The sequence below is a fragment of the Microcaecilia unicolor genome, chromosome 2, assembly GCF_901765095.1.
Source record: "Microcaecilia unicolor chromosome 2, aMicUni1.1, whole genome shotgun sequence".
NCBI lineage: Eukaryota > Metazoa > Chordata > Amphibia > Gymnophiona > Siphonopidae > Microcaecilia > Microcaecilia unicolor.
Genome location: NC_044032.1, coordinates 105,227,723 through 105,251,935, shown reverse-complemented (window position 1 = coordinate 105,251,935; position 24,213 = coordinate 105,227,723). Strand labels below are relative to the sequence as shown.

Sequence of the window (24,213 nt, the reverse complement as noted above, 5' to 3'; positions counted from 1 at the left end):
TTGCAGGGAGTGAAACATGAGCTAGGTCTTGACATCTTAATCTCTTTAAAATATCAACAATGAAGTTTTTCATCAAAATCCCCCCAAAATGCACATTCTAAAACTGTTAGGATTGGGTTGTAAGCCCTTGTGCCACGACTGAGCCGCACTCGGTCAGGCAACCGGACAACCCCTAGCTTCACCTGGGAAGCGACCACCGTTCCCCAGGAGTTGAGCCCCCAGGTGCTGGTGGCCACCAGGATTTCGGGATCCAGACGGGGTTGGGCAGCCACTGACCTGGCTAGTGGTAAGAGCGGGCGTAACTTGGCGGGTAGGCAGGTACAGTCCAGAGATCAAGGCAGGCAGCACTACAGTGGGTAATCAGGTACGGTCCAAGGGTCAAGGCAGGCAGCAACACAGCGGGTAATCAGGCCCGGTCCAAAGGTCGAGGCAGGCAGCAACACAGCGGGTAATCAGGTCCGGTCCAAAGGTCAAAGCAGGCAGCGATACAGCGGGTAGTCAGGTTCGGTCCAAAGGTCAAGGCAGGCAGCAAAACAGCGGGTAGTCAGGAACGGTCCAAAGGTCAAAGCAGGCAGCAAAACAGTGGGTAGTCAGAAATGGTCCAAAGGTCAAAGCAGGCAGCAAAACAGCGGGTAGTCAGGAACGGTCCAAAGGTCAAGGCAGGTAGTGAAGCCACGATTAGGGATACCATATGGCTCCAGAAAAAGGAGGACGGATTGAGCCAGCCGGGTTTTACTTCCATTGCTTTGAAAGCAATGGAAGTAAAACCCGGCTGGCTCAATCCGTCCTCCTTTTTCTGGAGTCATATGGTAACCCTAGCCACGATACAAGCACCAAACCTCTAACAAGATAGAAGCCGAAGCAAAGATGGTGTCCCAGGCCAGCTGGCCTCCAATCAGAGGATCCTGGTCTCAGATGAGAGGCGACAGATCTCATAGGGCACGCCCAAAAGACATTCAAGATGGCTGCCTCCTTGATGAGCTCTAAGATGGCTGCTCCTCAAATGATCCTTCCAAGATGGCTGCCCCTCAGATGATCTTCCCAAAATGGTTGCTGCTCAGATGATCCTGCCAATATGGCCACTGCCAGAAGAACAAGGTAGGGATGCAACAAAAACAAAACTGAAGACCCAGAGCAGCAGGGGACCAGGCCCAGTGCTGCATTTCCCAACACAGGCTTAACGCTTGCTAAAAAGGAAGTACTATCGGGCTACCACAGCAGCTCAGTGATACTTCCCACCCCCAAAGTATGCAGTCATTTCCAGATGTGTACCTGGTGGTAATCGAGCAGTGTTGCATGCTGCCCAGTTAGCGCTGGGTTAGCGCTGGAACCCTTACCGCCACATCATTGGGTGGCGGTAAGGGCTCCCCAATGCCACACGGCAAATGATTCACTTGCTGCACGGTCACTTCTTTAAAAAAAGAAAGACCTACCTTTTACCAGCTGCGGTAAAAGGGGGCCTCAGCATGCATCAAAAACATGCGCCAACGCTACCGCAGGCCCCCTTTTGCCGCAGCTTGTTAAGAGGGGCCCATAATCCTTTAAAAAATTGATGGTGTGCCTTGACAATTTTTGTGCCTTGTCAGAGTGCCACGAGATGACGAAGGCTGAAAATCACTGTTTTAGACTATAAATCTGAATTAACACAGGAAAGTGGCTAAATTACAAACCTCAAAGCGTAGTGATTGCTTGGTTGATCAACATAAACATTTAACTGTGTTTATTTTATATGAGAATAAAATAATTGAAAATATCTCAGAAAAGTATTCAGTTTGACCACAGCAATACTGGAAAGAATACTAGAAAAGTTACTATAAAAATTGTTATTTGCTTTCACTTTATATCATTCAGTGTCAAGCTATATTGTAAATACTCTTCACTTGATTAGATTTGGTAGACCCACACATTAATTGAGAATTTCATCTGACATGCTGCACAGGATTGTAAAACATAGTAGGTTACACTGAATAAACTGGAAGTTAGTGTTCTGCTACTGCTGGCTGTCTTAAATAAAAACTGCCATTAAGTCAGTCTGCAATCACGCAAGTTGTAGAATATAATAACCTAAGTGCAATCAACCTCAAAATGCATTCTGTCTCAAATTAATATGACCCATAACGAAGTACAAAATAGGGCTCAATTTAAAAACGATATGTCTAATCTGCAAGGCCTTTAAAGGAAATGGGCCAGAATACTTGATGAACAGGATCTCCTTCTACGCATCTCCAACGTCATTAAGATCCTCCCCAAGCAGTATCCCTAACCAGACCCTCTACAAAAGAAATCAAAAGATGTAACCTGCCAATGAGCCTTCTCTGGAGTAGCTCCCACATTCTGAAAAGGCTTCATCTAATGCAAGTCTACTTCAGAAAGCAGGTGAAAGACTGGCTCTTCTCCTAAGCCTTTAATGGAAGAAGTAATTAACTAGCTAGTCACACACCAAGGGACTAACGTTGGCTGCATATACTCTAGCAAGACTTGCTTACCACACATACTCCAGCTGAGAATAGTAGTATGCATTTTTTTCTGACTCCATATGCAATTTTTCTTCAAGTTAGTCATCTTTATCTTCTGACTCCTGTTACTTTACCTTATCTGTCTATATGTTCCACCTCTGCTTATCCACTATGCTGTCTATCAAGAGGTTTTATGTGCATGGTATTGTTAGCGAGATACCATATTATGCAATAATGTGTACTATTATTTCAATATTTTTACTGATATAATTGTTTATTGCCTATGTTTGCATTATACTTGAGGTACACCACCGTTGGGTGAATTTCTTTAAAAAGGCAGTAAATCAATCTGAATAAATACTGCCATATGGCTTTACCACCATTATCACTTGAACCAAGTTCTTTCTGCATGCCACTAAGAAATAGCTTCCTCTTTCATCAATACCAGAACCAAATGTTCCATGAAGCCATCATTTTATAACATCTTGAAACATTCATGCTTCTAAGACATTCACCCAATTCATAATGAAACAATCCAAATCTCCCAATTAATAGCATGTTTTTATCATTTTAAAAGCCCAACTAATCTATCACAGTTTTTCAGTCTATTTTATCATCCTGGTCAGATGGACAGTGTTATACTCTCATCACTATATAGAGCTTTTACTATTTTCTACCCAATTTCAAAACTTTAGAGCAATACTGCCACCTATCCATATATTTTTTTTTTGTTACATTTGTACCCCGCGCTTTCCCACTCATGGCAGGCTCAATGCGGCGGGCAATGGAGGGTTAAGTGACTTGCCCAGAGTCACAAGGAGCTGCCTGTGCCGGGAATCGAACTCAGTTCCTCAGTTCCCCAAGACCAAAGTCCACCACCCTAACCACTAGGCCACTCCTCCACTATGTAAAACTTGTTTAATATATGGTTTAACAGACATCCATATAACATTTAAAAGCTATTAAATAGGGGAAGGGCACTGGTGAGCGCTGACAAATATGGACACCTAATCCTTCAGCTCCTGTCTCTTTGCTAATTAATCCTGGGATAACAAGCAGATTAAATTCAAACATGCGTGGGATAAACATAAAGGAATCCTGCTCAGAAGGAAGGGATCCCCAGAAGCTTAGCTGGTGGTGGGAGGCAGGGCTGGTGGTTGGGAGGTGGGGATAGTGCTGGGCAGACTTATACGGTCTGTGCCAGAGCCGGTGGTGGGAGGCAAGGCTGGTGGTTGGGGGGCGGGGATAGCTTTTACCTTTAGATTGTAAGCTCTCTTGAGCAGGGACTGTCCTTCCCCATGTTTAAACTTGTACAGCGCTGCGTAACCCTGGCAGCGCTATAGAAATGCTAAGTAGTAGTAGTGGTTGGGAGGCGGGGATAGTGCTGGGCAGACTTATACGGTCTGTGCCAGAGCCGGTGGTGGGAGGTGGGGCTGGTGGTTGGGAGGCGGGGATAGTGCTGGGCATACTTATACGGTCTGTGCCAGAGCCGGTGTTGGGGGGCGGGTGGTTGGGGGGCGGGGATAGTGCTGGGCAGACTTATATGGTCTGTGCCCTGAAAAAGACAGGTACAAATCAAGGTAAGGTATACACAAAAAATGGCATATGTGAGTTTATCTTGTTGGGCAGACTGGATGGACTGTGCAGGTCTTTTTCTGCCGTCATCAATTATGTTACTACTATGTTTAAATCTTTCTAAGACCTCTAATTTTTGCCTAATTATCCCCTTGGGACTAACAAGGCAAACAGAATATCCCTCTTCCAGCTTCTAAGAGGCTCAAGCAGGCCCCACAATCTCTGACAAAAGCACCGTAAAACTCAGACCCTGAAATAACCCTTTCCGCTATTATGGAAGAAATCCTATCGCTGAAAGAACTCCTACACGATAACCACAATTGCATCACAGACATGAAGAAAGATATTTCTGATCCGAAAACTCACCTCTCAGATGTGAGTACTCGTCTAGATACTGTTGAAACCATGTACAGCGCAAATCCAGCAGCCATAACTTCCCTAAAGCAGAAGACCCAGGAAATTGATTCTTTGCATAAACACTGGAAGTTCTCAACAATCAGTGCCAAAGAAGCAACCTTTGAGTACTGGGCATTCGCAAAGGAGCAGAAGGTAAAGATCCAATTGCCTTCCTTGAAAACTTCCTCCCTAAGATCCAAGACGTAAAAAAAACTATTGAAATCAACCGAGCGCATCACGTTCTGTCGACACGCCCCAATAATCAGAAGTATCCCAGGCCAATAGTACTTTTTTTTTTGTTGTTGTTGTTACATTTGTACCCCGCGCTTTCCCACTCATGGCAGGCTCAATGCGGCTTACATGGGGCAATGGAGGGTTAAGTGACTTGCCCAGAGTCACAAGGAGCTGCCTGTGCCTGAAGTGGGAATCGAACTCAGTTCCTCAGTTCCCCAGGACCAAAGTCCACCACCCTAACCACTAGGCCACTCCTCCACTCCCGGTACCTACACACACTGGCCATTCTTCAAAAAGCAAAACTAAAATCCACGCTCACTTACGAGGGGATGAAGATCATAATCTTTCTGGATTTGAGTAAGACAACTGTCCAGAAATGCAAAACGTTCCTTGCACTAAGAGACCGCCTCAAAGGCGCTGCAGCCCAATTTGGCCTTTACTATCCCGCTACAATGAGAATCATACTGCACAACTCCACTCATTCCTTTGATGAACCCAAAGCCCTAAAGGACTACCTTGATTCACTTTCAGCCTATTTTTCTAATCCCAGGTTCCTGAATTTATCAGTCATGTTATATCCCTATCTCCCCACTGTTCTAAGTCTTATTCTCCTTTACACATCAAAATTATTGTCTGTTTATCGGTTAATGTTATCAAATTAGCATGCCTACCTCTCACTATACTGCATGTATTAATTAGCAAGTATGCATATATACCTACCACAACATGTTTTCTTTTAAGCTATGTATTCTACTTTTCTTTGCAGGTCTGATTTTTTTTTTTTAATTGAAAATTTCCAAAACCAGCACAAAACAGTACTTACAAAAAATCATTTAGCCCACATCTCGGGAGCCAGAAAAGATACAGGAAATATCAAAAGAAAAATAATTAAACAATAATTTTTCCTGGATTATTACTTAAATTGAACAAAACAAAATTCCACCTATAGATCAACTGCTTAGCTTCCTATCCATCACTAACCTTTCTAGCTGACCCGTTCAAAGAAAATATAGTTGGCATCAGGAAAAGTAATTATATATTTTGAAGGAAATTTTAAAAAGAAAGTAGCCCCTAGAGCTAACACAACTCTTTAATTGAAAAACCTGTCTACGCCGAAGCTGAGTACCTCTAGCCACATCAGGAAATATCTGAGGTCTGATTTTATATCGTTACTAGTAAAAAAGCGCCGTTTCTGATGCAAATGAAACGGGGGCTAGCAAGGTTTTCTTCTGTGTGCATGTGGGAGTGTGTGTCTCCCTGCCCTCTGCCCTCTCTCCCTTCCCCTGTGCTGTCTGTAACCCTCCCCCCTCGGAGTCGAGTCCTTCAGTGTTAAGTTTCCTGCTGTTCTGTGTTTGTGTTACAGAGATAGTGAGGGCTTCTGCCCTCTCTCCCCTCCCCACCCTGAGTCATTCACTGTTACAGAGAGAGCGATTTGGTTTCGTGCTTTGCTGTGTTTTCCTTCACTGTTTGTGTTACAGAGAGAGCGAGGGCGGGGCAGACACTCATGGGGAAACTGGGTATCTCTCCCCCTTCACACTTCCGGCTAGAGGCTTCATTTAGAACGTTGGTGGTGCCTTTTATATATAGAGATACTCTGACGTTCTCTGATATAACTGATTCCTTAGCATGCTTGGCAATGCGGAATGCTGCATGTGTTTATTACCCCCTGCATAGCATTATAAGCATAAAATTGATAAGGGCAATATCCCTTCAAAGAGCCTGGGCTTTCTTAATTCAGTCCTCTCAGTATTGTTTGTGGCATATGTTTTCCCAACTTGCTCCCATAGAGAGGCATAATCGAAAGGGGTGCCCAAGTTTTCCTGAGGGCATCCTCGCAGGACGTCCCCGTGAAGGGCCAGGGAAACCTGTATTATCGAAACAAGATGGACATCCATCTTTCATTTCGATAATACAGTCCAAATCTTGACATTTAGGTCGTCCCTAGAGATGGTCGTCCTTAGACTTGGTCGTTTCTGATTTTTGGTGATAATGGAAACTGAGGACGCCCATCTCAGAAACGACCAAATGCAAGCCCTTTGGTCGTGGGAGGAGCCTGCATTCATAGTGCACTGGTCCCCCTGACATGTCAGGACAACAACTGGGCACCCTAGGGGGCACTGCAATGGACTTCAGAAATTGCTCCCAGGTGCATAGCTCTCTTACCTTGTGTGCTGAGCCCCCCAAAACCCACTACCCACAACTGTACACCACTACCATAGCCCTTATGGGTGAAGGGGGGCACCTAGATGTGGGTACAGTGGGTTTCTGGTGAGTTCTGGAGGGCTCCATTTACCACCACAAGTGTAACAGGTAGGGGGTGTGGGCCTGAGTCTGCCTGTCTGATGTGCACTGCACCCACTAAAACTGCTCCAGGGACCTGCATACTGCTGCGATGGACCTGAATATGACATTTGAGGCTGGCAAAAAATATTTTTAAATAATTTTTTGAGGGTGGGAGGGGGTTAGTGACCACTGGGGGAGTAAGGGGAGGTAATCCCAGATTCCCTCCGGTGGTCATCTGGTCAGTTCTGGCACCTTTTCGTGGATTGGTCGTAACAAAAAAAGGACCTAGTAAAGTCATTCAAGTGCTCGTCAGGGACGCCCTTCTTTTTTCGATTATGGGTCAAGGACGCCCATGTGTTAGGCACGCCCAAGTCCCGCCTTCGCTACACCTCCTACACGCCCCAGGGAACTTTGGTCGCCCCCATGACGGAAAGCAGTTGGGGACGCCCAAAATCGGCTATCGATTATGCCAATTTGGGCAACCCTGGGAGAAGGGCACCCATCTTTCGATATGTGTCGAAAGATGGGCGTCCTTCTCTTTCGAAATTAAGCCTGATAGTATATTATGCTCAGCTGAAGGTCAGACTTCCCATATTTTTCAGGCTGCCACAACCCATACTGTGTTTTTCAATGTTTACCAAAGTAGTTTTTCTTTGTTACTTTTTCTCTCTGCTTTAATGTGTTTTGCTTGCAATTCCATTTACTATCACATTGCATATAGCTGGATATTATCACTAATTATGATACTGCTTTGTACTGCTCCCTGACACCTTATTCCTCTTTACCTCTCCCCCTTGTGGATTTGTTTTTATATCTCTCTTCCCATTTTTTTTACTGCACCTCCCATGCAAATAATCTCCATTTATCTTAAAAATAACCAAGCTGATATTGCCCTAATTCAGGAAATCCACCTTAATGATGCTGACAAAAAAACACTTCGTGACAAACATAACACTTTAGTTGCATACTCTACTGCTACGCATAAACATAATGCAGTTGTGGTTCTTAAGAACAGTAAACTCCCTGCTACTGTTATCAGGCAAAAATCAAACAGAGGAATGTTGGCTCTTATTAGAGTTGAATTTTAATAACACCCTATATACTATATTGAGGGTTCTGTTCATTAAGTCGTGCTGTAGGCGCACAAACATTTTAATATGTGCTACAAATTAGCATGCGCCAACGCTAGAGACACCCATAGGAATATAATGAGTGTCTCTATCATTAGTACACCTACAGCATGTCTTAGTAAACAGGGCCCTACACATTTATGGCCCCAACTCAGATAATCCAACTTTTTTTTCCAGATTATACACTCCAGATGCCCTATTCGCCATTCCAAATCTGCAATTAACATAGATCACTTGAAAACAACCCTTGGCCTTGCAGATCCCTGGAGGATACTACACCCGCATGAAAAAGACTATGCTTTCTTTTCCCCTTCTTACTCAAGCTACTTCCGTATCAACTTTTTTCTGGTCTCCTGCTCTATTTTGCAACACCAATGCCTTCATTCTCAGCTATATTGCTGACCCTTTCAACTCTCTCTTTTATAAAACCCAGACCACAGTGGAGATTTCAAGCATCCCTATTACAAGACCCTAATTTTGCCACCCTCATAAAGCAAGTGGGATACCTTTAAAGCCACAGTAAGGGGAGCTATAATTAATTATAATGTTGGTAAGAATAAAGACCGTAAGAAACATATAAAAGAACTACAAGATAAGATTAAATCATTAGAAAATCAATATATAATTGATCATGCCTCTTCCACATATGTGGAACTGCAAGAACTAAAAGTTGAATTTAATTCCACACTCTCCACAAAAGCCCTCTCCTGTATACATTCCTTAAAATCCAAATATTATGCTGAGAATAATAAATCTAGCCATATGTTAGCTTAATATTTAAAATCCAAGAGCGATAGGTCTAGAATAGCTCAAATTACAGATCCCACTGGCCCTATACATACCCTAGACTCTGCAATTGCACAACATTTCATAGTTTTTTTTATTAAAAAAACTCTATAGCCCTGAGGTAAATTTCTCAACCTCTGCCTTTCCAGAATTTACAAAATCAATACCCCCTCCTGAAACACCACCTCATCTCCTCAAAATGTTGGACAATGACATTACAAAATCTAAAATCTTATCAGCAATTAAAGATTTTCCAACAGGCAAAGCTCCTGGAAATGACGGACTCACTGTTGAATTCTGTTTAGTATTTTCAGAGCTTTTAGTCCCAACATTTTAATTTAATGCTTCAAAATTCCTCACAAAAAGTTTCTTTTCTTGAATCCAACATAGTGGTTATTCCAAAACTTCAAAAACAAGCCAGATTTGAAAATTATAGACCCATCTCCCTTATCAACATTGACAACAAAATCTATGCTAAAATCCTGGCCCTTAGACTCCAAAAGTATTACCTACTCTCATTCAGAGATCAAAACAGTTCCACCCCCAATTGTCTCCATAGGGATAACTCCAGATTATTTTGGAATATCCTGTCATTTGCCATCTCTTCCACTGATCTAAACATCACTCTCTTTCTAGACGCTGAGAAGGCATTTTGACAGGATAGAATGGGATTATTTATTCTACTCCCTAAAATGGTTTGGTCTTGGTAATAAATTTCTTTCTATGGTCCAACTCTTCTATAATAATTCTCAAACCACCATATCTGTTAATGGGACTTCTCCTCTTCCTTTCCCCTTAAAAAAGGTACAAAACAAAGATGCCCACTTTCCCCCTTATTATTTAACCTGGCCCTAGAACCATTAGCAATGACGATAAGATTTAACCCTTCAATACAAAGAATTCGACTATTCAACAATGATTTCAAACTTTCAATTTACGCAGACAATATTCTCCTTTACACCACTTTCCATCCCATCCTTGTTAACTTGCATAAACTCCTTATCAAAAGTTTTTGGATACAAAATCAATTGGAACAAATCAGCAGTCATGCCTCTTTCCCCTTATGTTCTTAGGTATCACGTTTCTCCATTTCTCTTCACCTGGGAATCACAAAAAATTAAATACTTATGTATCTGGTACAGTAACACCACTAATAAAACTATCCAATTAAACAACTCCTCCATTCTGAATATAACCACCTCTTTCTTAGAAAAGTGGTCCCCTTTTACCTCTTGTGGTGGTGAAGAGCAGAGGCAATTAAAATAGTTTTAGCTCCTAAATTAAACTTTATTTTCCGTATGGTCCCCTTTCTCCTTCCTGCCTATCCTATACAAGAAAATTGATAGTAGTCATAACAAACCCTCTCGCATTGCCTTGCAAAAACTCAAGATGAATAAATTTAGTGGGGCATTACTTTACCAGACTTCAGAACTTATCACCTAGCATTCAGACTGTCTCAAGCAGTACTCTGGTAACACTCAAACCTGCCTGATCCCCCAAGATGGCTAACTTTTGAAAAACACTTAGCTCACCCATACCCTTCCCCTCCTTCTTCTCTCCATGGATAGATATAAATATCCTGAGCATCTATGCATATTAAAGACCACCGTTTCTAAACTTAGAGAATGTAGCAGAACTCTCAAACTTCTCCCCTCAGATGACTTCCCTTTGGTTTAACTCCCAAATTAAAATTAATGAATCCTCTCTTACCATATGGCATGAGCGTGGTATTCTATCCTTGTCTCAACTCCTTTTAAGTGACACTTTACTACCCTTAGAAGACTTGAACTTATTACATAGTCTACCACTTCACCAGTGTAGCTCATGGTTGCTGCTAGATGAATGGATTTCCACCTCTTTTACCACATCTTCTGTAACCTCCTCTAAACCAGATCTCTCCTCCTTCTGTCAGTTACTGTGCATGGGTAACAAAACGGCTTCCAAAATTTATAAGCAGTTTCATGAATGTATAATCAATCCTTGTATAAAAACTGAGAGAGCCTGGGAAACTGAGTTTAATTTGCCAGCAGACACTGTGAACTGGAAGCTATTCTGGTCCAAAGCAAATTGTCCAACACTGTCTGGAATCTCGCAATCCTCCTTCATCTTACACAATGCGTATTGGACTCAAGCTAAACTAATAAAAATCACAAAAAGTCACCTTCCACCTCCATGCTGGTCCTGCGTGATCCCAGACGGCTCTCTCTCACACCTAATTTTTCACTGCTCTAATTTTACCACCTACTGGATGGAGATATGGGAAAAAATCTCCAGGATTTTCTCAATAGACTCCAATTATTATATTACCTATCAAATTATCATTCTCTAGTCTGCTACTCCAGGATTCTTTATTTCAGAATCCTTCCACAAATACTTTGACATAATGATGAAACTGGCCTCACACATCATTGTGCTTCACTGGAAAAATAATAATAACCTTAATGTACACGAATGGTGGAATTATTTATTTGCCATCAGGACTTATGAAGAATCTGCTGCAGTGAAACCTTGCTGTCCTTATCATTTTAAGAAATTATGGTCACCTTTTGATAACTTTTGGAGACTTCAATAATCAATGTTCATTTTCCCAGCAATCATACCTATTCCAGCTACATTTTCAGAAATTGCATTGCAATTGTACTTTTTCTAACATTTGTTATAATAATGTTCTTAATTCTCCTATATGTTAACTGATTTCTGTATTTAATATAAAAAAAATCATTGAAAAAAAAGCAAGTTTTTACAGTAATAGTTATCTCATCTGCCGTTTTCAGTAGAATGAGGGAAAAATCAATGTCATTAACTATTTGCAGTGCTAAGTGCAAGGCACTGCAGATGTGCCTACCAGTTCATGACTGCACATTTTAAGCCTTTTACTGGCAAATTAATTAAAAAAAAACATATCAAAGTCAGACAATCACACTTGCTTACCTGGATGCTGATTTTCAACAAAAAGAAGTGTTTAGTGCTGTGGGCTATTATCAACAGAGAATATTTAGTAGCTTCTTATAACTTACTATCTTTTTCCTTTTGTCTTGCTCTCTGGGAGGCTCTTCACCTTCTGTCCAACTGGGTTCTTCAAAAGGAGTCATCAACATACAGCTAAGAATAAAATGTAGATAACATTCTTTTCAGTGTTCAGTTATAGAATTTACAGGAACAAATATATAACACTTAAGTATAAAAAGAAAACAATGTGCAAATATACAAATATTAGAAAAATAAATACTTTGAACCAATTCTGAGGCAAAGGCTGCTGTGTTGATATTCCATCTGAAGTGGAGCCCTGCGCTGCATCTGACTGACTATCTGAGGAACAGTCTGCCATCTGCTGGATGTCTACATCAGGTTGTATAGTTGCCATGTATAGATGTTTTATAAGTGCTGTGGGTGTAGAGTAACTGACTGAATTATAAGTCTACTTAGGATAATGTGAGTTTACTCCAAGATGTTTCTATGATAAGACCTTCATGGTCTTCCTTTTTGCCTTTTCATATTATTTTTGTTGCTCTTGTAAATAAATAAGCACCCTGTTTTATAATACCCTGGTGTGGAGTTAGTTCTATTACTTTTGGGTGTTGTGAGCTTGGATCTAGAGATAAAAGGGAAAACATTTGTTTCTTACACTATATTGCTACTGCCCAAATGGTGCCAAGTCACATTCTTCTGTAATCTATACTAAGTGCCCCGTCCACCCCAAAAGAGTGTTATTTGTGTACACCACATGGACTGGAAGTTCCACCAAGATCTAGATCAAGATATGATTAGATCTAGATCAGATATAAGAACTACCCGCACCTCAGTATTACATTTCTAGGGCTCAGAGGTTTAAACTCACTTTCTTTCTTTTTAAGGATAAAATGTATCTGCACTGGAGGTTAGAATACTTCTAACTTGGAATACCAAACAAGGAAGAATACTTTAAGATTTAAAAATTTTCCCAAGTCACCAATTACTGTTGTTGTGGAAATGATATGTAAATATATGCAAGAAATACTGACATTTTCACCAATTGTGTGGGCTCAATACTTCTCTCTTCCAACTTATTCTGATTGTTACTTTTTTTTTAATTTTATTGATGTTTATTTTAATATTACAAGATTAACTTGCAAACTGCAATACAGAGAAAATCAAAATATAAGAAAATATCCATCATAGGTTATTTATATGCTCTCTTTCTTAGACCACTAATAAAGAAAAAGAAAAAAGAGGGGGAGTATTACAGATGAGGAGATCATTAATTATAAAGAAACTATAAAAGGAAAAATGTCTAGCCAGAATATTCCATCTTATTCAAATTCTTAATCAGTTATCATTCAAACTTTGAGTCTATTTGGTTATTTTTTCATTTCCTAAAAAGTTTGAAGTTGTTCTGGTTCAAAAAATACATATTTGTTACCCAAGTATCTTATAAGGCATTTACACGGGTAAGCCAATAGAAATGTTGCTCCAAGTGCCTTAGTCTCTTCTCTAAAAGCTAGAAATGTTTTCCTTCTATCTTGTGTTGTCTTTGTAACGTCTGGATATATCCAAATTCTAGAACCACAGAAAATCTTTGTCGAGTTCTTAAAATACAGCTTTAATACTGCATTTAAGTCTTGCTCAAATACAAATGATGCAATTAAAGTTAATCAAAGTTTGACTTCTGATATTGATTGTTCAAGTAAAGCACTAATATCATGAACTCCTAATTCAGGAACATCTTCTAAAGGCAAACATTCTAGAGTCTCTAGTCCCGCTCAGGGTTGCGGTATTTGAGGAAGATAACAGACTTTATTTAATTGAGGAATAGCCTCGGGAGGATCTCTGTTAAGTATTTTTTCAAGAAATCTAATGCATTCATTCCTTCCGACATCAGAAAATTCAGCAGTCTCATATTTAACTGTCGATTAAAATTTTCTATTTGTTCTATTTTACGTGATGTCAAAAGTTTATCCTTAACCAAAAGTTCAGTAGTAGTTCTTATATTTGAAACCTCTGATTGCAGTTGAGAAATTTGGTTAAGTGATTCTTGTTTTACATTATCAATAGATAAAGTTAAAACTTCAACTTTACTTACAAGAAGAGATGTGTCTCGGGCAGCTTTTGTAACTATTCTAGATAATTCTTGTATCGTTCCCCAAATAGTTTCTAAAGTTGGCACCAAGGGAGTTTTATGCTCCACGATCACTTCATCTGCGGCCTGGGTTAGAGTTGTGCCGCTCAAGGCTTCGATGATACCGATTTCCGATTCGACTAGGCCTTCCTCTAAACCCCTCGGGTTCCCCGCAGGACATGGTGGTGGATAAAGATCCGGAGGAGATAGACATGTTTCAATCCCCAGTAGTGCCAACGCTCCTCCGTCGGCTCTAACAACAGGGCTCAACAAACTGACTTCTGATGGAAGACTTGTTGTGTATCGATGGAGAGTTTGTTGGATCGGGGACGAGGTTCTGGTCAGCGACATTTGACCTTTTACCGTCCCTTTTCTCTTAGTATGCGGCATTGAGTCAAAAAAGAGTAGTTTAGATGAAAAACAGAGCTCCACAAACTTCCTCTAAACGAGTCACAGCAGTCAGGCCGCCCTATTTGCTACATTTGTATCCCACCTTTCCCCACTTATTAGTAGGCTCAAAGTGGCTTACATAGTTCTGTAGAGGTGGTTATAGACTCCGGTGTGAACAAATACAGTGATTGTACAGGTGCCCAAGGTAAAGATGAGGGCAGTTTGAACCTGACTGAATTTTTGGAATCCTATTACTTAAAGGGTGACTCTAATAATGATCTTTGCTTCGCATTCTAGGGCATTGGCCCTGGGAATGAGTTTTGTATTTCATTTTCCTTGTACATGTGGTATAATTTTTGAGAGTAAATCATTTTTTTTTTACTCAACAGTTATCAGAATTTGAGATTTCTAAAGAAGAAGTTAGAGTACTTGCATGATTGTCTCTGTACTATTAGGCTGGCTATGAGTCTCTGGGGTCTTTTACAAAGATGCGGTAGAAAGTATGGGTCTTTTCTATGCTCTAAAATCATTTCTACAGCAGCAGCAGAATGGCTGAATTTCCATTTTTTGAATGAATAGCCATGAGCGCTAATGAAACCATTAGTGAATGACCATTAAGAAAAATTGGCATGTGAGCTCTTATTGGAGAAAGGGGATGGGACTTGATATACCGCCATTCTGTGGCTACAATCAAAGAGGTTTATATATTATATATAGGTATTTATTTTGTACTTGGGGCAATGGAGGGTTAGGTGACTTACCCAGAGTCACAAGGAGCTGCAATGGGAATTGAACCCAGTTCACCAGGATCAAAGCCCACTGCACTAACCACTAGGCTCATGCATTAATCCTGCGCTATTCAGTTAACACATGGCAATGTTGATGTGATGATTTGTGCAGAAATGACCAGTCTCCGCCCCAAACAGACACACAATTTCAGCCAAAAAATAAGAAATATTTTTTAGCATTTGGATAGTGTGCGCACGTTTGAAATTTACCATGGGATGCCTCACCGTACCCTGCGATGAACCCTTTTAAGCTGTGGTAATCACGCGTTACTACAGAATAGTAAAAGGACCCCTCAGTCAGGAAATGACATTTATAACTCTTTAAGGGGTCATCTTACCAAGCTGCAGTAAACACTAGCACACGCTTACCACAGCTTAAAAGGGATGACATATTTTTATGGCCCATACATATATGGATTTCTGATTAAGTTTTCCACTATATAATGGTAATGAGGCCTGCACACAGATTTATGGTTATATGGCCCACTCCTTTAAAAATCTGGATATGCTTGATCTACTATATACAGTAAGAACACAGAACACATTCTCATAACATAATAGATCTAGTATTATGAAATTTAGGATATCCTAAAGGGCCATGTTTACTAAGCCGCACTGTAGGTGAGGTAACGTTTTAGCGTGCACTAATGCTAGAAACACCATATATTCCTATGGGTGTCTCTAGCAATAGTGCGCGCTAAAAAGTTAGTACGCCTACAGCACAGCTTAGTAAACAGGGCCCAAAGTCATTAGCCAGCATGCCAAAAGAAGACATCACACAGCAAGCTTCTTTCTCTAAAAGTTTAATATCTAAATGTAAAGCTAGATAAATGAAGAAAATGTAATAAAAACATTTTTTTAAAATCTGTTTCATAAATTAATCTATATTGCTAGGTCAATCAATTGGTTTATAAATCTATACTGCCTCTTAATTACAGAAAATGTTAATTCTACAATGAAGATAATGTGTAGCATGGCAAATTAATATATTTGCTAAGGTATCTTAAAACAATAAACTGATTCAAGCTAAAAATAGAACCCTAGTGCCAGCAGACAAAAAGAATTCCTCTTAGAGAGAAGAAAATCATGTTTTGGGATATGTGGGATCTCTTTGTAGAATTTTTGAATATTATGAATATTATAATATCAGTTCAAACATCACAAAGCAGGAGAACAGTAAATTACACTTAATCTTTTTTTTTGTAATATAATTTGACACCTACATAATTCTTTCATTTAAAGAATTAATAAAACCCCTGCCTGACCAAAAAAAAACATGCAGAGCAATTCTATAAATTGGTGCCTCAGTTTAAGTCAGAGAAGTAGCCAGGTTTTGATATCAGGGGAAGCAGATTTTTGTAAGCTATGCGAGGCTGAATGCCTGGGAGAGAGGGGAGGGTTAGACTCCGCATAGGCCTAAGCGGTCGGTGACTCAGATGTTTGAGGAGACTAAAGTGAGGCAGAACTGGGCAGAGTGGGATGGAGTGTGGCAGGTCAAGTTTAAATCCTAGCCGCTGCTGCAGTCACTGTCGATAATGAGCCCTCCCATCCTGCTGCTGAGGCTCAACACCAGCTTCCCTGCTTCTTCAGAAATCCTAATGCCTGCTCTGAGCTGGCATAGGCTTTCCCGAGGTAAGGGCGCCCTACTTTACTGCACTTTTCTCTGAGCATTGGGGGAGGGGGGGAAGGAAATATGGAATGATCTCATTTGAATCATTGCACTATACCTTGGCGCGCTCGTTATTCCTGGTGATGGAGGCCTTTCAGCATGGTGTGCTGGCAAACGCGAGTACTAATGGACTCTAGCGCCTGCGTTTGCTTCTGAGCATCGGGGCCTTAGAGTGGTGAAAGCTATGTCACCAGTAAAAGAACAGTGGGAGGCAATTTTGAACACAGCAGGGAAGGATCCCTTCACTGTCACTCTGGTGCAACTGTACCAGCCCCCCCCCCCCCCCCCCCATGCCTCAGTTGATGGTAATATGCACACTGAACATATTCCATGGAATCATGTGCCAAAAAAAAGCACTGTAACAGAAATCTAGTATTTAATGGCAACAATACAATGATTTGCCTATCAATATTTTGGTAGGTCGCCAAATGACCTCCAAGCTTCAGATGTATTGCCCTTTAGTTTATTATTGAGTTACCAAACAGGTTTGAATTATGTATTTATTATCTATATTAGCTGTACCTAATAGTTAAAACAGCAGGCTGAAAACCAGGGAAGCCAGTGTTCAAATCCAACTGCTGCTCCTTCAGATCTTGGACAAGCCACTTAACCCTCCACTACATTAGGTATAAACTTCGACTGTAAGCCTTCCAGGAACAGGAAAATACCTACTGTATCTGAATATAACTCGCATCGAGCTACAATTGAGAATGGTGTGAGCTAAATCCAAATCCAAACTAGCCACTCAAACTGAATTAACTCTACCTATTAAAACGTCAGCACTGCAAATATTGTAGAACACCAGTACTCTTCCAGCTGCAAAACGAGAACCAAATATAGAATCTATTTGTTAAAAGAATCCTTCTCTGAGGTTACAAAAGGAAAAACATGGACCATCACCTAGTAAAAACAACTAAGAGACTACAGATTAGAAACAGAGTGGAGGAGTGGCCTAGTGGTTAGAGTGGTGGACTTTGGTCTTGGGGAACTGGGTTCGATTCCCACTGTAGGCACCAAGTCACTTAACCCTCCACTGCCCCAGGTACAAATAAGTACCTGTATATAATATGTAAGCCGCATTGAGCCCTGCTATGAGTGGGAAAGCGCAGGGTACAAATGTAATAAAAATATCTATATCTTAAAATAAAAGGGTTTTATTTATTTTATTTAGTTATAAGATTAATCTCCATCCACCTATGCAGGCTCAAGTCAACTTACAACAATAAAATAAGCATAATATATATAAATCGCAACATACTGTAAGAGAATTATAGCTTGCATATCTTTTGAGATAGGTCCACATGGGCAGACTGCAGCACTTCCACATGTGACCTCTGACCTTTTCTGGCTCACACATTGAAAGCAGTCTCCCAACAGCTGTGGCAGCTTCACAATGAGCAGAATCTGAGCCTGCAAAGAGAGCTGCTTTCAACCATATAGGCATCACAGTGGAATCACACCTGTTGGTTTTCAATTTGTCCCTGATGCAGCCCATAGGAGGGCGAAACATGGCCATGTTGGGCTTTTAGAGCTTTTATGCTTTTAGCATTGCTTATGGTGAATAAATTTTGAATACAGCTATTCTGCTCCTATCTGCTCTTTTGCTGCTGTTCTGGATTTTACGAATGATCTGCCAGTTTGTTTTATTAGACCTGGAGGGGCATTTTCGATAAGACGTTTAAATCTGATTTTGGACGTTTTGAGAAAAACGTCCAAAAATCCAGTAGCCAACATGGCCATTTTCAAACCAGAAAAACTCCAAATTTTTGTTTTGAAAATGACCATTTGCTAGATGTTTTTGTGCTCAGGTGCTTCTATCTTTTAGGACCATTTTTGCGGAAAAAAAAGTCCAAGGGGAAAACGCACAAAAACAAGCCATTAGGATGCATAGGGGGCCAGCATTCTTAGTAGACTGTCCATACAGACATCCAAGCAGAACAGCGGGGCACCCTAGGGGGCACTGTATTGGACTTCACATAAAAGGTCCCAGGTACACATCTTACCAATACCCCCTTATACTGTATGGTGAGCACCTCCAAAGGCCACCAAAAACCTACTGTACCTAACTGTACACCATTACAATAGTCCTTATACTTGAATGTGCCACCTATATGTAGGTACAGTAGGTTTTTGATGAGTTTTGGAGGGCTCTCATGTTCTATCACAAGTGTACCGGTTAGAGAAGGATAAGGGCCTGGGTCCCCTTCTCTTCAGTCCAATGTACCAAGTACTAGGCTACTCCAGGGACCTGCTTTCTGCTTTAATAGGACTGGCCATAACATTTGAAGCTGTCATAGAGACTGATATGTACTGTTTCTTGCAGCTTTGGGGGGGGAGGGTCAGTGACCACCAGGGGAGTAAGAGGGTTTATGCCTTAATTCTTCCAGTGGTCATTTGGTCATTTAAGGCGCCGTTTGGTCACTTAGTTGTGAAACAGGTTTAGCCAAAAACGTCTTAACTTTGGCCGTAGACGTTTTCATTTTGTTCCATTATTGCAGAAAAATGTCTGTCTTTTGGTGCTGCCCATGTCTTGTCCAAAACATGCCCCCAACACATCCCCTTGAAATTTGGTCAAACTGTGGAGCAAAATGTCTAAAATCAGGGTGTCAAAAATTACAAATTGGACATTTTTGAGAGAAAAACTTCCTTCTGTGACCTTATGACTTTTGTGGATGGTTTTTGTTGTTTTGAAAATGAGTCTCATATCGTAGGGAGGCCATCTACATTCTAGAATTTAGTACTGAAGCCATGTTGGTTAAGCTGAGTATAATTTTTTAAATTCTGAATTTTTGAGATTGTGAGAAAATATTTTGTTATATGTTATAGTTTATTAAGTAAAATGGATCTATGAAGAACTGGTTGATTGGCAGTAAAGGAATATATTTTACTGATGTCACTGTCTTGAGGATCCACCCCCCAAAAAAGTATGAAGGTGAACCAGAGTTTTTACCAAAACAAAATAGCTGCAATGTTTAAGTTCAAAAATTACTGAAAGGAAAAATAATGAATTAACTTTAGTGTTAAACATCTTTATAATGAGTTTACAGTAAGTGTGTTTTCCATGAAGCATAACTTTTAAATAGTCATTGCCTTATGAAAGCATTCCAAAGCTAAGATAACAGTGGGGAAGTCATACACTGATGGCAACAACCTGCAGAGAACTGAAATAGAAAACAATTTAACAGTTATCTGCTAATTAAATCATTCTTACCACAGTTTCGTCTTCATCATACAAGTATAATTTAGTACACAGTTTACTATTTTGGTTCTCTCTAAAGAACATTTATTTAATGATCAAGACTTTCTAGTCAACAAAAGATGCAAATGTGTTTTCATAATGCAATGTCTAGTCCAGTTATTCATATGCAACTTAGAGGGTAGTTAAGGTGTGTTGTGGCCATAATGCACATTATTTGCCCCTTAACACATGTTAAATGGCAATATGTTTATAGTTATTTAGTTAAATGGCAATATGTTGATGTTTATTTTGATTAATGTACAATAATTAAAATATAGAAACAGAAAGGAACTCCAAAAACAAAACAGAAAAGAGGAAGGAATTGGAGAAGTGGACAGATGGTTAGAGGACAGTGTCTGTTGCACACTAAACTGAATGTTCCATCTCATGTGGCATCTCCATAGGCCAAGGAAAACAGATCCCCTGCCCTAAACGTAGTATTTCAGGAGTCATGCTGGATCTGGATGGGAAGCAAATTCTATCATAAATGTCCAATAAGGATGAATGCCCCATGTCATGTGGATTTGATAGGCAGGGCTAGGAGGAGGAAATGCAAGTTGAAACCTAAAAGAAGATCAAAGAAATTGAGAAGAGGAGAAAGGAGTCACAAAGGATGCTAAGTGGGGTTCCAGAGTATATACAATTATGTACCAGAGTGAGCACCTTGAACTTGATCTGGAACAGAATTGTGAGCCAGTGGTGCTGTATAAACAAGGGAGGTGACCTGATCAAACTTTGATGCATGATATAGTCCCATATGAGTAGTTTGGGGTGGGGGGCAAGGGGACATTCCCAAACACTGCTGGACCAAGTGCCTCACTCTCCCTCCACTGCTCAACATATTCCAGTATCTCTCTCTTCCCTCCTTCTCTGTTCTGCTTTGTCCCTTCTCCCTCCCCCCCCCCCCCCCCACACCGTGCATCCGCTCCTTCCACTCAAATCTGTCCTAGTCCCGTGGCTCCTTCCTAGAGCAGCCAAAGTGTGCAGGAACTAAAAACAGCTGGTGCTGAGTCCTGTGCTGCAGCGCTTCCAGCTGGGATCTGTTGGACCGGACCCACCCCTCAATGGGGGTGGTCCTAGTAGAACCCGGCTGGAAGCGCTACAGTACAAGGCTCTGCACCTGCCATTTCTAGTTCTTGCTCACAAAGGCTGCACTGGGAAGGAGTCACGGGATGAGAACAGGCATGAAAGAAGGGAGCGAATCTGAGGTGGAGAGGGGCAAGAATGGACAAAGCTGGATGATTTTAGGTCAGATATTAGGAGTAAGGTTATTTGAAGGTAAAGGAATGAACAATTTCCTTGAATACTGACTGGGTGAGGTGTGTGAGTGCTAGGGGTGTGTGGAGCAAGGAGAAATGTGTGAGGTTGGAGAAATGCGGGGCCAGGGTATAAGTAACCTGTGCGAGAGTTCAGGAGGATGGAGGGGTGTGGGGTGTAAGAGTGGGGGCTGGGGGCAGATGTATCATGGTAAGTCCAAGGACGTTTCAGGTGTACTGTGGATTGTAAGGTGTGAATCAGCTGCTTCCTCACCCCATTTTTCTTCCCTTTCCTCTCAAATTACACCCCTCCCCTTTCCTTCTCTTCTGTCCCTCTGCTACTCACCCCTTCCTTCTATCAGACTGAGGGGCTGATGCATAAAAGTCCCAGAAAAGTACCACTCGCTATTTCCACCACAGTAAAAATTAATCGAAGTGGAAATTGCAAGCAATTCCAAAAGGAAATCGCATGCAAATGAGCTGCTCGCATAAACAGCGAGCAGCTCGGTAGGGGAAGTGCCAGCACGTTCGTTCTGCAGCCAATCGGTAAGCATGGCTGTTATGCACATGCCCTGAACGTGGACCCATAGTGAATTTTTTTTGTAAGGAATATAGCATGCATGTAAGGGAAAAGGCAATTGGTGTCACTGTTCAGTCTCTAAAGAAAATCTATATGTTTGGTCAACACATGCAGTGATGTCAGCTCCGGAGTCTGGTAGTGATTCGGCAACAGGGGTTCAGTGCTCTGCACTGGTTGCATGTGTCCCTGAGTGTCAGGGACCTGGGCCTGGAGGTCCCAGTGGTGCAGAGTCTGGGGGTGAGAAGTGTGTAGAATCAAAGCTTGGAAGTAATCGAGGCATTTGGGCTCTGCTTTGCTCCCCCAACCATGCACGGAGCCCTGGTTCTGACCAGCTCCGGCCCGCCTGCCCTTCGCTGAGAGTGTCAGATGAGCCATGTATCTGGCCAGGTGCTCTGAGGAGTGTGCTGATTCCAAGCTACTTTGACTTAAGTGCGGACCGCTTTCTAGCTATCATTCACCCCAAGACTATTAGGATGAAAAAAAGGGCCAAAATTATTTGTCTTTATGGCTTACTGTGATCATGGGGAGTGCACCCGCAGTCACCTTTTGATCCACAAATTCCACCAAAGAAGACAATGGCACTGAGACCTGTTTTGAAAACTTCTCCAATGATACATGGCAAACACATTTCCAAGATCGTGATCTTCATCAAAATTATTGGATTTCCTCATATGCGTTTTGTTCCATGATGGTGTTAAAGATACTGATGAAGAAGCCAGTGACACTATGGCTGCACCAGACCTTGGTAACGGTAGGTGAGCCTTTCTGTGCATCTCTTGGAATGCACATTTGAAAACTGATCAGCCCATTTATATAAATTAGGATGCTATTTCCATTGTCTGCCGCTGCGAATGTTAGAAAGCCCACAGAACCCCTTTATGAATCCCCTGCTGAATAACATACTTGCTAAACCGGATGGAACTCATCAAAAAAGCACGTTTGCTGGCCCAGAAAGATTTGTGTATCGGGCCTAGAGAGAGGAGACAAAATGGATAGGAGGTGAGAGAACAAAGGGGCAGGATGAGTGGCAGAGGGACGAGGAAGGAGGAGAGAGAGAGAGAGGGGGAGATGCTGGAACACATGGGGCATGGAAGGGAGAAAAAAGATGGCTGGAGAGGAGGCGGGTGAAAGGGGAGATTGGGGAAAGATGCTGGAGAGGAGGAGAGTGGAAGGAGAGATTGGGAAAAGATACTAGAGGAGGAGGAGAGTGGAAGGAGAGATTGGGGAAAGATGCTGGAGAGGAGGCTGGTGGAAGGGAAGATCGGGGGGAGACACTGGACATGGTGGAAAAGTAGATGGGAGGATGTACTAGACATACAGGAAAGTGGAAGGGAAGATCAGAGGGGACAAGCTGGAAATGAAGGACGATGGGAAATTGGGGGGGGGGCATGCTGGGCAGGAAGAAAGATCAGAGGGGAATATTAGACATAGTGGAAAGGAACATGGGAGGATGCACTGAATATGGAGGAAGGTGCTAGGGAAGATCAGGGAGAGATAACTGGACATAATAGAAGGGAAGACAGGAGAGGTGCCTGATATAGATGGAGAAGAAGGGAAGAGAGGAGAGATGTTTGACAAGGGTGGGGGAAAGATGAAGAGCTAGACAGAAATAGTAAAAAGAGGTAGCTTGAAGACTGGAGGATGAGAAGGAAACATGAAATTTGAGAGACAGAAAATAAATTGGAGAAAGCCGAGTGTAAAAACTCAATAAGGAAATGAATAAGATAGGAAGACAGAAAAGAAATGGCAACTGGACAGTAGGCCCTGGACAGCACACTAAAAGGTTAGAAGAAAGAAGAAGCAGAAACTAGGGCCAATATGATTAGAAAAATAAAATCACCAAACAAAAAAAAAAGGATGAAAAAATAATTTTATTTTCCATTTATTTGACTGGAACGTGTCAGTTTGGGGAATTGACATCTGCTGTCTTTGTATTTTGCACATCACAGGGGCAAATGCATCTCTTTCTATTTCTCTGGTGTTTGTGCTACATGCAGAATCTTGCTTTTTGAAGTTTCACATTAATTTTGTCTACATATGGTGCCTAAAAAAAATAAAATCGGTGCTGAAATCAGTGCCGACTAAGCATATTCTATAATCGGCATCTAGATGTAGGCGCCGATAACAGAATACAATTAGTGGATATTTCAGCACCTAAATCTACGTGCATCCATTTACACCAATGAAAATGTGGCATGAATCCCAGCATATAGCACTGGGCCATATTCTATAAGTAGGTGTGTAAACTTCAGAACGCCCATGAAACGCCCATTTCCCCACCTATAACCACACCCCTTTTTGCATGCGTGTGTTAGAAGTTTGGCGCACATCATTCAG

The 24,213-nt window shown here is 41.4% G+C and overlaps 1 protein-coding gene across 4 annotated transcripts in view; it reads right to left on the bottom strand.

The window, feature by feature from the left end:
* IPO11 (importin 11) overlaps window positions 1–24,213 on the bottom strand; it is an 813,637-nt gene that overhangs the window by 232,127 nt on the left and 557,297 nt on the right. For all 4 annotated transcript variants that reach the window (XM_030193171.1, XM_030193174.1, XM_030193172.1 and 1 more), the window contains one exon: window positions 11,878–11,962. In XM_030193171.1, the coding sequence (XP_030049031.1) occupies window positions 11,878–11,962 (85 nt within the window). The remainder of the gene's footprint in view (window positions 1–11,877; window positions 11,963–24,213) is intronic.